The 16551-nt window shown below is 42.4% G+C and overlaps 1 protein-coding gene across 2 annotated transcripts; it reads right to left on the reverse strand.

The window, feature by feature from the left end:
* Positions 1 to 1430: 1430 nt before the first annotated feature.
* On the reverse strand, positions 1431 to 15007 carry ALKAL2 (ALK and LTK ligand 2). Of its 2 annotated transcripts, none has more exons than XM_053974513.1 (6): positions 14788 to 15007; positions 13620 to 13951; positions 11231 to 11284; positions 11040 to 11120; positions 8577 to 8643; positions 1431 to 2104 (listed from the first exon to the last, which is right to left on the reverse strand). In XM_053974513.1, the coding sequence occupies exons 2-5, from the start codon at positions 13900 to 13902 to the stop codon at positions 8579 to 8581; spliced, it is 483 nt and encodes a 160-aa protein (XP_053830488.1). In that variant the 5' UTR covers positions 13903 to 13951; positions 14788 to 15007; the 3' UTR covers positions 1431 to 2104; positions 8577 to 8578. The 2 variants fall into 2 exon arrangements, with proteins under 2 accessions (XP_053830488.1, XP_053830489.1); XM_053974514.1 differs by lacking the exon at positions 14788 to 15007 and adding an exon at positions 14558 to 14659.
* Between the last annotated feature and the right edge of the window lie 1544 nt (positions 15008 to 16551).

Consider the following 16551-nt stretch of genomic DNA (forward strand, 5'->3'; position numbering starts at 1 on the left):
ATTACTAACAAATTTAGAGCAGGACGATGAGAAGTAAAATAAGACCTTAAAAATACCTTTCCCCCAGTCCTCATTCCAGCTCTTCCTCCTCCCCCAGCAGTGCAGGGAGATGGGAATGGGGATTATGGTCATTCGATCCCAGGTTGTTTCTGCTGCTGCTCAGGGAGAGGAGTCCTTTTCCTACTCCAACGTAGGGTCCCCCCACTGGAAATAGTGCTCTGTGAACTTCTCCAACGTGAGTCCATCCCACAAGCACCAGTCCCCCCCAGACTGCTGCAGTGTGGATCACTCTTGCACAGAGTGCAGTCCTTCAGGAACAGGCTGCTCCAGCGTGGGTCCCCCACAGGGTCACAAGTCCCACTGGCAAACCTGCTCCAGTGTGGGCTCCTCTTTCCACAGGTCTGCAGGTCCCTGCCAGGACCCTGCTCCCACGGGGTCACAGCCTCCTCTCAGGCATCCACCTGCTCTGGTGTGGGTCCCCTCCATGGGCTGCAGGTGGATCTCTGCATCCCTGTGGATCCCCATGGGCTGCAGGGGCACAGCTGCCTCACCATGGGCTGCACCATGGGTTGCAGGGGAATCTCAGCTCTGGTGCTTGGAGCATCTCCTGCCTCTCCTTCTGCAGTGACCTTGGTGTCTGTAGGGTTCTTCCTCTCATGTTCTCACTCCTCTCTTCTCTGGGTGCAATTGCAACTGTGCAATAACTTTTCCCTTCTCAACTGTATTATCCCATAGGTGTCGCCATTTCTGATTGGCCCAGCACATCCATCTTGGAGCTGTGTGGCATTGGCTCTGCTGGACATGAAGGAAGCTTCTGGCAGCTGCTCCCAGAAGCCACCCCTGTAGCCCCTCCACTACCAAACCCTGGCCATGCAAATCCAATACATAGATTTATAGGTTGCACATAAAATTTTTCTTCCTGTTTGAGTCATCTAGTGACAACTGGATTTAATATCTGATTTAAGGAAGAAAGGGAAATGTATGTCAAAGTTTTTGGAGTAACTCCTTAAAAATTCTACAAGACTAAAATTATTTCCTGGATATTTTCTGATTAGATTGCCTTGCAGTATCATGAACAGACTGCACATTATTAAAAACCAAACAGAAAGCCGCTCCCCAAACCAAAGCCAAAACCCAAACAAAAGCCTCAGATCATCTGTTAGTCTTAAAAAATATTCCATTTTATAATGTTGTAGAGAATTTGAGCAGCCTTGTACTCTGGGCATTCTGTGGGTTTGAAACACACAGATCTATCCATCCTCATAAACCCAGGGTGTACAGGTTACTGAACTCTGAAGTGAGTGCACCTTTCCTTCTTGCACAAGTGAACTCTTTGTGGGAAGAGATTTAAGTGTGGATAAATGATAGTAGCTGCCAGAAGGTAGTTTGTTTACCTGGATTCAGTGATCAGAAAGCAAACTGAGAACAACTTAATACCAAACACTTTATTTACTTATGCTTGTTATTTACAGTATTTACATATTGCACGTTCGCTGGAATGTTTTATACATTTATTATATAAAGTAAATTAATGGCAGCTTGTGTTTGTGTACAAAATCCATGCTCCACTGTCCCAAAAAGTATGTCTACTTGGAATAACATTCCTGTTTGTCATGCAGTTTGTACTCCAGGGTACAATGTGACCCCAATACTAGTCTGTTTTAACCAAACTTTTAAAAAATTGCATAAGCATGAAGGATATCAAGTGACCACAACTACTGTGGAGCAGATCTTTAGTAGTTCTAGATATACAAACAAACATTCCTTAAAACTGTAGAATTAAGCAACAGAACATGAATTTTCTTGGTGAAATATTTGTGTTTACATAATTTTTGGCAGCATTACACATCAATTGTAGTGTGTTTTTAAGTATGAAGCATTAAGTACTACTGGCAGTTACACTACTGTAAAGAATGTCAATCTGCAACCTGTCGATGCCATACAAAATGCATGTTAGAAGAATTATGGGAAGTAGTCTGTCAATCTGCAAAAATAAATCTCTTGTTCACAATGGAATTTGCTAAAAGGTAGTAAGTTCTGTTTCCCTGTTGGTTTCCAAGGCACTTCTCTTGGTTCTTGGTGTTCCTTGTCGTGGTAGTAACATCTGGTGGATTAAAAGAAAGAAGAAATTGCCTTTCATCATTTTTATACTCACATACATGTGAGAATGTATGTGAGAATAGTAAATAAAACTGGAGAATTCAGTAATAACTTTGGAAAGATCAGTAGTGAACCTCAATTCATATCAGCCTCACTGTAACATTAATGTTTTCTTTGTTGATGCTAAAATTCTGGAAAGCATCATTTTTTCTGATGGTTCATTTTTGATAGACACTAGGTAAATCCAGTTCTACCTATCAAAAATGTGCTCATAGTTAATCTGTTCCAATGACTGCATCTGTGAAGTCAAGAAATTAATAAACCTCAGGAATAGCATTAACAGATTGCAAAATGCTGTCTAAATGCCTTGGTGTCAGGAACTGTTCATGGTGTGTCCAGTTTAAAGGCTCTAGGAAGGATTTGATATTTCATTGGGCCCTTTTGTGAAGAAACTTGGATTCACATAAAAAAGGAAACAAATAGAAGTAACTTTTTAAGAGTTGGTTGTCTAACTATAGCCCCTGGAACATGTCAACACTGAGCCACCACAAACTAAGCAGGAGCTGCAGTGGTTCAATTTGCTGCCTGAAGTCTTCCAGAAGAGTGTCTTGGAATTAAATCACAGTCATGCCTGTGACACTGATATTAAAATCACCAATACAAAATTACAGGTTTCCACATTGCTTATGTATGTATTTTGTCTCTATTCTAGAAATGTTGATTCAAAAGCTGAGCAGTGAAGATTTTCACAGCCTTACTCCCCCACACCTTTAGAGCTTCTAAGAAAAATGTAGTGTAACTGCACATACACATATCTAGAAGTCTATCCTCTTCTAGACAGGTGAGCACTGAATGTTGCAAGTCTGTCCACCCAGTTTCAAGTGTTTCTATGCTTGTTGTTGTTCTTATTTAGAAATAAAAAATGTACAATGTTTTTTTCAGTCAGCAGGAACTATACAGTGAAAGACTTATGTGCAAACAGACCCAGATGAAGCTTTGGTGTCTTACAGCCATCAAAAATCAGTGGCAGAGATAAAAAACAGTGATAATCTGATACTGGAATTCTGCTGATAATATTTTTCACAGTTAAAACTTCCATATTGTCTGTCTGAACATAGGCAACTGTCTTCCTCATGATCAGTGTGAATTCTCTTATACTCTGAGCTTCTCTACATTTTCTACTGCTTAAGTATAATTTGTAATTGAATCATTTGTATGCAAAGTCAGTTGGACTTGACATAATCCATTGCAAATCAAGCTATTGGTGCATACAGAAATACTTGTTAGTAGTATTTAAACATTTAGTTTTGCAATTTTTGAAAGCCATTAGGAAATGTAATAATGTTACAGAAAATCTTAATGCAATCTAGGGTTTTTTTCTGGCTTTACAGATAGGACAATTACTTTTTTTTTATATCCTTCCTTAGAGGAGGAAACTGATGTAAATTTTCCTTATCTTGTATTTTCATCTAGCTTATTTTCTGTATGTATGCTCCTACTGTACCCTATTTAAATTAAGATGTTAAAAAGTGATGTTTAGAAGAAATTAACATGCTTTTGGTTTGATCAGTGTGTGGTACAATCTGTAAGTTAAACACTGAAAATGTAATAAAAACTTTTTTCATTACTAATGGAAATATGCATCTCACTGGGGAAGAAAAAGAGTGGTTAGGATGCTCATTTGTCATCTCATCTACAACTGCTTTTGTATGGGTAACTTGACAGTTTTGTATCAGCTAACTCACGGTTTTCTAAACCCCTGGCATTTTCAGAAACCCTTGAATAGACCAGAGGTTTTTAGCATTGATAAATCTGTTCTACTTTTTAATTTTTTTTATTTCATATAGTCTGTTATATGCATCAGTCTAGGAATATTGGGGTGGAACTTAGCTGAAGGATGATGAGTAATCTTAGTGGAGACCCTGAATGCAATTTGACAACAGCCTCTGTTAAGAACATAAGTAATTATACAACTCCCCAGCCAATTGTGCTAATTTTTAAAAGCACAAATGAAAGCTATTGTAAAGGCATATTACAGCTTTCCAAATTTGATTCTGGTTATTACCTGTGCATGATGATAAACTCTGTAAGAAAAAGCTAATCTATATGAGAAAAATTTAGTGGTTTAAGTATCAATATAAACTTCAAAATACTGTGCCAGTAGGATTTTGTAGCAGAACCTCCTCATGCTTACATAAAAAAAAATTCTTTTCCCAAGTGTGCACACCCAGGTGGAATTCTGCTGTAATGTGATCACAGAGATCCATGCACTGGAGATTATGAAGCTCTGAATGTTCTATCTGGTGCTAGTCACAGACATCTCACTGCAAGGAAAACTGTGAGCTGTCCTTTAATAAACCTGGACGATGCATTACTAGTAACCATGCACACTGGCTGCCTTTTTAACTCAAAGCAGTAGTTCTGAGAAAAGTCTTAAATTAGTTAACTTGGGAACCAATTCCTGGCATCATGAAGAGGTGTTTGAACATGCCTTGAGCAGCTGTCTAAAACAGATCACGCTATACTTTCTAGAAAAAAACAGGCCTTCACTGAATAATACACAATCCTCTCATCTTAATTTCACCTTCACTTTTATGGAATTCAAGTGTCTGACATTTCAATGCACTCGATGTTACTCTGAGAAAGCAGCAGTCTAAGGGAAAATGCAATTCAGGGCTGTAGTTTCCATTGTTACAAAATATTTGAAGCAAAATTCAAGTGCCCAAATATCTTGCTTTAAGAATAATTTGAAAAAATGGATCTATAATATGGTGTATAGGAATGGGATATTTAGTGGAGAATTTTAAGTTTCCAACTTTATTTTCAGCATTTGTCCTATGGATTACTAGTATGACCAATACATCTTGTGGAGTTTACACAGGGTTTTTTGAGTTCCAAATGAAATTTCAGTTTTAAGCTTATTATGAATTTTGTAATGAATATTTGACCTGTATGTACAAATAATAATTATCTGCATCTGCATCTTAAGGGAACAAGCAATTGGTAGATTTCTTTAATACACTTTTTATAATATATAAACCTCATTTTCTCTGCATAGCCTGAGACTCCAACTACTTGTATTTATTAGTGTGGAAGTGTGTAATTAGTTTTACTTTGTTTATTTGAAATAACTGTAGATACTTTCAAAGTTTTTAAAACCCTATTAATATTTGTCAGTACAGAAATTAGAAGATATCTTCAAAACAGAAGTATGTAATAAGATGTGATAATGCAGTTCTTAGTCCCTGAACTTCTTGTCATAGTGCAGGGAGTTTTCAAAGTAAGTTATGCGATCAGTGCTGGCCTCTAGCAAACATGTATAGAACAGGTAATGTTCTATACATTAGAATAGGAAAAGGAAAAGCACCAACAGTAGCACCTGCACTTTTCAAACTGAAGTAGTAGAATGTGTATGACTGTAGCCAAAGTGGCTGTGACAAATACTGTCAAAGGGGTTTTCAAATTCATCACTGTCTGTCACCAGAACTGCTCATGATCTGAATTGTGAACTTTATTTAGGTGAAGACTTTGGGAATCAAGTGCTCCTGGCATCTCTTACCTACTGCAGATATGGACAACGTAACAGTTGTGGGATGTATTTGCATGGAGTGGAGCAAAGCAAGCATGGAACATGGGAACTACTAGGAAGCTGGCAGAAGAAAGAGGCTGAAGAACAGAACAAAAAGAAGCATCAAGGACAGGACTCTAGTATAGCTGTGTTGTCCATGAGAAGGGGGTTACAGAATAAAATTAATTAGAGATGGTGCTGGTGGCAGCCAGGGAATACAGCCTAACTGGTAAAGAAAAAAAAACAACCTGAAAGGACTACTGAGAGATGTGATAATACAAATCTGCTGCTCTGGCTTCACTCATGCAATCTCAACAAGTTCAAGGGTTATTACTGGGTCCCTGCATTGCTCATGTCTGTAGGACAGGCAGAAAGGGAACATACACTCTAAAAAAAAAAGAGAAGATGGAGCTCAGTTACATATATATAGTATACATGAGAAAAAGTTAAGGCTCCACAAGACATGTCGCACCATAAACACACATGTGCCCACACAGGTATGTGTTGTGACAGTAATATGCCTAACTCCTGTTTTCACATATTATTTTCCTGTTTGATATTAGCTCTGAGTTTCAATGTGCTTTAAAGCTCTGCTAGTCCAAAATGCACTGTAAGTACAAATAAAAATAAATTTGTATTTTTTCTTCTCTCCAAACTGATCTTTAAACATTGATTGATGTCCACAGATCTGAAAAATCCAACAAAACTACTATTTTAACCAAAGTAATAGTCCATCTATAGCACAGCCCACTTATAAACCTGCTATGAAACAAAAATAAGATACTGAACAAAACAGGAAACCTAATTTGATTCACACAAATTGAACTGATGCAGTGGAAAAGCCTTGAGGAGAAAAGAGGCTTAATCTTACAGAGACACCTTTGCATCTCCAGACGTATGTGGTAGAGGATAGGCTTTCCTTTCTGCTAAGTGAGGCTGCTTAAGGAGTCTACCATCACTGATTTCTGTCTACATGAATAAAAGAATTGGACAGTTGTTGCTGACATGGAAATATGTTGAGCAAAGTTGTTTGAGAGGTGGATATTTTTAAATAGACTCCCAGCCTGAGATGTGAACTACTTTAGTTGCTATTCCTTCATATTACAATTTCATGTTTACATGGCAGGTTGTTAAGATGCAGATAAAATTTTCTAAACAAAGGGAAAAAAAAATTCACATTCTGATGTATCTGCTTATTAATATTGGTAATAATATTATTCGCCTATTTACAAAGTTACACAAATTAAGTCTCATTTATCCACACTGGATAGAGAGAATGACTTGTAGAAACTTTTTGTGAAATTGAATAGCTCCACCAGATTTTCCTGCAGTCATGTTTTCTTTAGATTAAATAATCCAAATTCCTGTAACTGTTCTTGTATACTGAGTTTTCTAAGCCTTTGGTCATCCATGTTGCTCTTCTTTGGACTCATACAAGGACCTATATGTCTTCAAGTGAGGTGCCCTTAACTAAATACAGTATTCCAGTAACTGTGTCAGGAATTTCATAAACAATGATTCTACTTATACATTCCAGTATTGTTTTTGTTCAAGTGTAACACTGCTGACTTGCTTAGTTTGCAATCCACAACAACCTCTGTTTTCAACAGCACTATCTAACTATTCACCAAATTCCATGTATTTCTCCAGCTGAATAATCCTACAGGACTTCATAATTCTGGTCTTTATCTGTTATCCTGGTTTTAGACTACTTGGCTTATTTTCTAAGATTATTTTTAATTTCAAGGTTGTACTGTATCATGCTTGCTTGTCCTATAATACTGAAATACATGAATACAGTATTCATCCCAATACGAAATATGAAACCCATAATGAAGCTTTGTGACATTGGCCAGTACATTTTTCCAGTTTTGACAATGAAGCACTAAAAACTTACTTATGGATCTTTTCCCAGTAATTTTTAGATTTATCTTGATCCTATTTCCCCAGCTTGCTTGTGAGAGTGAAGTACAAAACGGTATCAACACTTAAAATAAAATGCTAAATATTTATTACTTTTCTCACTGATTCCTTCCACAAGATATGTATTTTGTCACAGAATTAAAGCATCTTGGTTTGACAGCATTTGTTACTGACAAATCTACATGGTTATTATTTATCCCTTTAAAGGTCCAAGATCATATTTTGTCTCAGGTAAAGGTTGAGGACAGAATGTAAATTAGTCCTTCTGTATTCTTATGTTATAGCTCTCTACAGATAGTTTGTGAGTAATTTTTGGTTTGGTTGATTGGCTTTTGTTTTTATTTTGGTGCATGATGAAATTCCCCAAGTATTTGTGGGAAATTGAGGCCCATCTAGGCAAAGAAGGAGGGAATTAACTTCTAGACATGAGAGGTGTACACAAGGAAATCCCAAAAAGTCCAAATAGCTTGAAGATAGTTTATCAATGCTACTATCAATACATTTTAACTGAATTACTATAAAAGCACCTGCAGCCTATCTGCATTTATAAAGCTTTGCTGTGTAGAGCTGTGTATATATTAACTCACACTACTGAGTACAGCACACATCTACAGCTGCACACATAAAAGGGTGGCTGCTGCTGCCCATACAGGCAATTGTGTACTGAGTAAACTCTTGAAAAATAAGCCACAGCTGTTGTGTTTTGTTCTGTAACAACAAATTCAGTATCTGCTAACTGTATGCTGCTATAAATAATTCACAGATGATGCACATGGACGTTTATGTAATGACTTCCAGTAGGGGGTACCCTTTCCTTAATGCCAAAATTTGCCAGATTAAGCCAATTACTTCAAGTCCTCTGGGAGGGGAACACCTTATCTAAAGGACAGCTGTTATTATACTCCCATTAATTTTCATGTATGAAACACAACATATGCTGCTTTGCTATGCAGTGGAATGTCATTTCTGCTAAGAAAAAGCTTACCTTTATCCTTCCATGCACATAGGGCTTACTGCCAATCGAGTAAGAAGCCTGGCACATCTTTTATAGTCTGTATGAAAAAAAAAAAAAAAAAGCATGACTAGATTACCAAAGTAATCAAATTTGCCTTTAAAAATCAAAATTGTTTTCAGTGTGCAAATTAGTGTCATAGCAAAGTTCAATGAATACCTTAGTTTGCAACATAATAAAAATCAACTGCTTTGACTTCAAGTGGAATGTGTAAAAATTGGGTAATAGCTAAAAGCCATGTCTAATGGCACGTCTAACTGTGCAACTGACTTCTGCACGTGTTCTATCTGTAAACAAACAGTATGAAAGTGCTTGGAGGCTCTCCAAGTGTATGTATAAAAATTTATACATCTGTGCCTGTGCTTCTGTGCAGGATCTAAACATGTGATTCTAGTATTTCCATATTAGAGAAAGAATAAATAGTGCTCATCCACCTTTGAAATTCAGCCTTCAATGAGCAAGTCTGTCAACTTAAAATTAAGTAATGCCACTCTCCAATAAATTTTCTTCCTGGGAACTCTCTTAAATTAGATAAATAATATTTTCTATTCATACAAATCTTAAGTCCAGCCCAAGTAGATGACTACACTATAAACACTCATAGGAGCATGAAGTTTCATCTTAAAACTAGTAAAAATGTTTTTTTCCACAGAAGTCCTATTGTTAGTTATTCATATTTTAGGTACCTGCAACTTTCTGATGCATTCATAGCAAGACACAGAACCAATGCAAAACTAAATAAATTACTCAAAAGTTTGGTTTTTTTTATTTTCATTTACATGAAAAACTGAAAATAAATATTGTGGAAGTTGGTTATGGACAGATAGGAAAGTAAATTATTTTTTAGGTACTAATGCTACCACACTGTACGAAGTACTAGAAAGTATGCCAACACAATGCTTTTGTACTGGCTACCACCACACTGCAGCATTAGAGACACTTTTAGTTTCTTTGCTGTTTGGCCTTCAGATTTCTACACACAAGGAACAGTATAATTTGCAGTCAGGATAGTACCAAAAAGTAACATCGTTCTGTGCATTAAGAATTATAGCAGGCTGTTTGTCTCATTTTCCTAGAAGCAAGTTACTTTAAAGAGATGCTAGTCAATCGAGCCCAGTAGGTGATGTTCACTTCTGTTAGGCATTATTCCATTAATGAGTAACTACATCGAATGTTTTCTGGAGATGAAATGTTAACAATCCCAACTCACAGCATAGTTATGGTATAACTGCCACTCATACAAATTATCCTCCATTATCCAGACATTATGTTGGTGGATATGTCACCTGTCACGAGGTAAAGGCTAATTCAGAGCCTTTAAGGCCAACTAGTTTTTAGCTTCACAGCTTGGAGTACTCATTAATGCTGAGCCAAATGACATTTGTGTTGTGATCCTTATGAAAAAGATAGTATGACCATTGCTTGTTCAGAACAGACAAGTTATGAACAACTTACATCTCCAGCTGTGTAAACAGAGTGTGATCTGCTTACCTGTCATCTAGATATCCTTGTCTTTCCAAGGAATTCTTGATCTGAAGCCTTACAAATAGAGAAAATGTCCACAATTCTTACCAAATATGCCTTTAAAATGCACTGGGCTGAAATATTTATTAATACTAGAAACTTGGAATCTGTAACTCTTGTTTCTATTCCCAGCTCTGCTACTGACCTAACTGGTTGACCTCAGACAAGTAAAATAAAGTGTGCTTCCATTCTGAAAAGGCTGTACTAAAATAGCATCTGCTTACTCAACAGGTCCATCTCAGTATGAATCTGGAGTCACATCTACTGACTGATCAATGTCAGTGTTGGATTTTTATTTAATTCTCTGTGCTGCTGTGCTGCCAACAGTGATGAGGTATCATAAGCGACTTTTGCTTTGTTGTGTCCATCAGTACTTTTTTTTTCCTAAGCTAATAAGTTATACTTTTATAATTCACTGAAGACAAGTGTTGCAAAGATTCATTGTCAACATCACTGGTAGAGTGGTAGCTGAATAGTCAAAATAGAACATGTCTATTAGATGTGTCCTACATAAATAATCAATGAAAAGTAAATAACCCCACATGGATTTGTGATCTTGTCTTGAATTTAAAGCACTAAAAACTAAATATGAGATTATTTGTGAGACGAGTCATGTTCCTTGAAAAGCAAACACATGGTTTGGAACCCATGAGGCAAATACATCAGTACCTAAGGGTGCAGTGTTTACACACAGTGTATTTGCAATGAGAAAGTTTTATTTCCATTTTCATCTCTGTCATGCTGATGCTGTTCTAGCAAAGCTGTAGAGAATACTTAGTACATTTTAGAGCAGTCCAAATTTTTCTTTGCAGGGAATGCATTCTGACATTGTATCACTACTGATACTTGATAGAACTAGTAAATTTTAGAGTTTCCTCGCATTTTAGGGAAGTGCCTGCTTTTGTTACTTACATGCTGGGATGGTACAGTCCCTCGTATTGTGATAAAGCCGATGAAAGTGTTTGCTACATTTTGGGCTAAAGTAGAGTGGACCTGAAAGATAAAGAAAAAATAATTTATGAATCAGCACAGCTCACAAGTAGAGCAGTGTAGCTTATGGTATGTATGTGAAATATGGATACCAATGCAAAATTAAAACATACCTGTTAAATGCTTCAAGAACTTGTCTTTCATCCTCAGATCTCTGGGAACTATTTCTGTGTGACAGAAAAAAGAATAGTGTTACTCTGCTGTACTGGACCTATGCTTGCCAAGCAAAGTATGAGAACAGGGAATACTCTGTCCAGCAACATCACCACTATGTCTTGACAGGTGCACAGAGGGCGAAAAGTCCTTTGCATACAGTAGGCCAAACTGCAAGCAGTCACTTTACATAGGCAGACCTTGTAAAATGCTCTGTGAAACACAGTACTGATGGAACAATGTCTGTTAGGTGAGAAATCATTAATGACAATGACTATTAACTAAGAGTCAGATTTCAGCTCTCTATGAACTACATTATCAAGTTTACCTAGATTTAAATTCTTTCCTATTACACAAGTGACAAAGACTCAATGATATATTCCAGTCTGGGGTTGTGTCTTCTAATTCTCTTATGCAAATGTAACCACTATTCTGTTCCAGGTATGTCTGTAGAAGCACTGTTCTACTGTAATCATGAAACTTGATTGATCTACTTACAGGAATATTCCCTCCCTCCTCCAGTAGTAAATAAAATTCACAGGAAATTATTCCAAGCAAATTGCTCTCTTCTGGCTCCCTATGTTTGTGGTTTACCGCCTTGTGTTTTGTGTTCAGCAGATGGCAAAATGAAACTAGTTTACTGAAATCCATTTTAGCCCTAACCCCTGCTTGTGACTTCCTGATTTACAGCTACCTTGATTGCTTTCTGTTACAAACTCTATGCTGATGGCTTAGTGCTGATTGTGTATGATACACTATATGGTGCTTTATTTACTTGACCATGAATGCCTGAGCAGCCTTTTTCATTCCCCTGGCACCTCTTATCAGATATAAAGCAGAGAGCATTTCCATCCAGATCTGATTCACTTGTGAATTTAGACACTTCTCGAAAGCCATTCTTCATTTACTTCTAACTTTAGTCAGTGTAAGTAAAATTGACCTTATCCTATTTGACCTAATTATGTCATGAAGAGCATTAAAAACACACATGCTTCACTCAGAAACTTCCCATGGGACAAGCTCACTAGGAAAGTGATGCCAAAACTGAAATGAAAGACTCTAACTAGTAGTTCCTTTTCAGAGTTGCTGGGAAAAACTCCATCATAATAATAGAATGAGAAATCCGGCTTCGAAATCAGTAACAACACTACCAACTACTCCTCTCTGAAGCAGGATTATTAATTTTGTAGATAACTGTTCTACACGAGCCAGATGTTTCGCACCAACAGAGTGACCAAAAACTATGCCCACATTCCAAAGTAAGATTTAGAGTTGTGCACATCACAGTTCCCTACTTAGTCTGGCTTCTTTGACTCTTCAACATTTGTAAAACAAAATGTTCTCTCCTGTGTTGACCTTAAGGAGAACAGAATTGTCTTCCTCTGTGTATTCATCAATCATCCAAATAGAGAAGCAACATCTTCATGACAACCACCAATAAATACAAATTATGAGGATATTTGAGTATGAATGAGAATGAAAAAAAGGTACAATGAAACTTTAAAAGATCAACAAAGACAAAATAAATAGCATACTATCATCAAAATGAAAGCCAGTTTGGGAAAAGTTGAGTAGATATTTGCTGGAAAATATTCAGAAAGTCACTTTCAGTTGGAGGGGTCAGATGAGCAGCAGTAATGCTGCAGGGAGTGACAGGGAACACTAAATTAGACATGGCAGCAGGAGAAAACTAAATCAAGTTTCAATTGAGCACACAGAAGTGTATCACCAAACTAAGCTGGTTAGAGAGGAGCCAATCAAACGAGCAGAAGGATGACTGCAGGAGTGCACCAAACTGGTCACAGCCTGCACAGTGACAGAGGAGTACTGCCTCAGTTCCCTAGTATTTCAAAGGTGCTACCTCTGGAGTACAAAAGGAACTAACAAGCAGGGTGAACAGCTCAGTGAAGCTGAACTGCACGGAAGACTTCTTTCTATATGTAAGATCTTTAAGGACATACTACAGTCCTGCAGGTGAATTCTTGTTAGGGTCATTTCCAAGAAACACTTAAACCAAGCACATGATAATAAGTGGTAACCTTCCAGGAAAAGTTTTCATCCCTTGTTTCTTTGATCTCAGCCCATTTAAGTCTTTTCCCATATGATTAGGTTTTGTTCAAAGCCACAGGAAGTTGGACTTTCAGTTGAGTTCATTATCCAGAGAGTAAAAGACTCTGAGAGGTGAATGGAGGTTTTCTATTCCAAATTTGCCATCTGTGTCTGTTTCTGATACCAAAGGGAATCTGCAGGTACTTCGAGTGGTGAATTCTTAATACAAAATTAGTAACCTGATGCACTATATCATTCATCGAGGCATCCTAGGAAAAAAAAAAATGGACTGTGACTTACCAACTCTCTGCTCGTCCTGGTACCCTTCATAGTCAGCCACTTCCCTTCGATCCAAGTTATAGTCATGCTTGGAGAAGTACTGCATCCCACTGTCTTTCTCCAGGCGGTACCTTTTCAGTTCCTGAATGATCTCCATGATGAGATTTAAGAGACTTTGCTTGTCCTTCAAATCTCTGGAGTCTGTTTTTTCTTTGCAGTATCCTGCTGAGAGCATTAAGAGTACAAGCCCCAGCAGCCCAGAAGACCTCAGTCCACTCATTGCAGTCCGACCTGAAGAGTGCATGAGGGGATGAAGAGGAAGGACCCGCTGCTATGTGAGGTCTCCTGTTTCACTGGAAGAGAAAATTGGGGGTGGGTCGAAAGTGGGGAGACTCGTGGGGATTAAATCGGAAACACTAGCGGAGGAAAGAGCGGCGACCGCTTGGCAGGTTACACAAGGCGGGGCACAGACTGCTCCGGGCTGCGGGGGCTGTCGGAGAGGGACGGAGCGGGGGGTCCGCGGGGCTCCGCCGCTGCCCCCGCGCCCCACCGCGGGCAGAGCCGCCCAGCGCCGCGGGCAGCGCGGCACGGCCTCCCCGCAGCCGCCGCCGGGCCCCGCGGGAGAGCGGGGGCGCAGCCCCGGAGCGGGGCCAGCCTCGGGGTGCCCCGGCGGAGCAGATCCCCGGCCGGGACGGGCGTTCCGCTCCGCCTCTCCCCGCCCCGCGGAGGAGCACGGGCGAGGGGCGACAACTTTCCCCGAAGTTTCTGCCGGAGAGCCGCGACAGCTGTCCCCAGTCTCGCTGCGGCCTCCGCGCCCGGGCTGCGGGCAGGAGCGGCGGGACGGGAGGTGCGCGGCTGGGGGGCAACCGGCCGGGGCAGAGGACAGCACCGCCAGTCTCCCGTTTTTCTGTCCCTTTCCCCGCTCCCCTTCCCTGCAGGAGCAGCGGCCAGCATCATACCCGGAGCCGCTCGCCTTCGGACGACTGACCGCCCCTCACACACGGGCGCTCCGTGCGGCGGCTCTGCCCTGCCAGCCCCGGCGGGGTCCGGCGGCGGCCGCTCCCGCCCGCGGGGGCTGTCACCGGTCTCGTAGCACGCAGCGCTTCGGCCCGGCGGGGCGGAAGGGATGGGGGCGTGGGGAGGGAGACGGAAGGGAAAGGAGGGTGCTGGGGCTCGCCGGCCGCTTTACCTGTGTCTTCGTCCCGGACGCCGAGGTGTCTTCCCCCCGGGAGCCGCTCCCCGGACGGCAGCAGCCCGCGAACGGCCGGGAGCCCGAGTATTCCGCGGCTGGCCCGCCCGCCCCCCTCCCGTCCCTGCGCTCCCGCCGTATCCACAAACTACTCCATCGCCGCGAGCCCCAGCGCAGCCGCTTATATAGGCTATAGGATGGACATGAGACGGCAGATAGTATCGACTTGGAAGTGGGTGGAAAACAATAAAAGTCCACTTGGCAACCTCGGGAGCGTCGCTGCTTGTACAAGCCCCCCCTTCCCGCCCTCTCTCCCCTCCCGCCCCGGTCCCCCCCGTCCCTCCCCCTGCTCGGTTCTCCCGGGCAGGGCTCAGTCACTCTTTCGCTGCTCTCCGACGTAAGGAGACGGTCCCAAGTGTGTGCGTTTGGAGTGGGAGGGGGCGGCGGCGGGAAGATGGGGACGGGGGGGGGGGGGGGGGGCGCGCATCGCCCGAGCCTTTAATTAGAACCGCGCTGAGCAGCCACTGAAATATTGATGTCCCTGGCAAGCTCTCGTCAGGCGGGTCCCCGGCCCGCGGCCGCAGCCCCGCGGGGGGCGGGCGGGGAAGCCGCCTGTTTACCGGGAACTTCGGGCCCGGCTGCGGCGGGGAAGGGGAGGTGTTGGGGCGGGGGCGAGCTGCCGGGGACGGGGAAGGCTATTTCTGCTCCCGCCGGCCGGGAAGCCCGCAGAGAGGCGGCTGGAGTGGGTCTGGGTAGAGGGAGGGAGCGGGCGTGCCGCCACTTTCGCCGATTCTTGGCACGGGCGGTCCCGGGTGGCGAGGCGGCTTCCTGGGCTCCCGGCGCGCCGCTGCCTGGAATCGCTCCCAGCGGGGCCGGGAGAGGAGGAGGAGGAAGAGGAGGACGACGACGAAGACAGTGCCATCGCCGGGAGCGCCCTATCCACTCCCACAGCTGCCCTCGGCAGAAGTGACAGCCTGAGCGAAGGGCACTGGAAGCGCGGGGCGGTCTCCGGAAAGCGCCGAGCCCCTCCAGCGAGCGCCCTTCCCCAGACTACACGCAGGCTGCCGCCCCTCCCCGCGTAGCCCCTCGGGGCGCGGCGGGGGGAGGCTGAAACCCGATCCGGCGGAACTCTCGGTGTTTACTCTCCTGTGTGCATGAACCTGTGCCTCGGCAGCCGCGGACGCGGAGCTCCCCCCGCGCCGGGCGCGCTCCCCGAGCCCCGCGGGCGCCTCTCCGGGGCCGCGCGCCGCGGGAACAGCGACCCCCGGCGGCCGCCGCCCCGCGCGCGCCCGGCGCTGCCGCCGCCCGCCGCCAGGCGGCGCTGAGCGCCCCGAGCGCTGCGGGCCGGCCGGGCCCAGGGAGGCGGGGCGCGCACACATTCACCGCCCGCATCCCCCAGCTACTTCATCGTTGTAATCGATTTATCCTCAAAAACAATACATGAATGGCACGTGTCTCTAACTTCAAAAATCTCAGCCTGTGCTATCACAGTGAAGGTACAAAAACATATAAAAAATATACACACCACATAATGAAGAGGCGCAGAGGCAAGACTGAGCAAGACTGCTTTGTCAGGTTTCCAGAATCCTTCCTCCTCTTGGCTTCATGGTTTGTTTCCAGTCACCTTAAGACTCAGGGGAAAAAAGAAATTGAACAATCAGTTCCATAGTGAGAAAGAATGTCCCTTTGCATGACATAACTTGGTATGGCTGTATTTACATGTTAGTCACTCCAAATATTGACACATTGAGGTCACCAATTTGA

Source organism: Vidua macroura, chromosome 3 (genome assembly GCF_024509145.1).
Source record: "Vidua macroura isolate BioBank_ID:100142 chromosome 3, ASM2450914v1, whole genome shotgun sequence".
Classification (NCBI taxonomy): domain Eukaryota; kingdom Metazoa; phylum Chordata; class Aves; order Passeriformes; family Viduidae; genus Vidua; species Vidua macroura.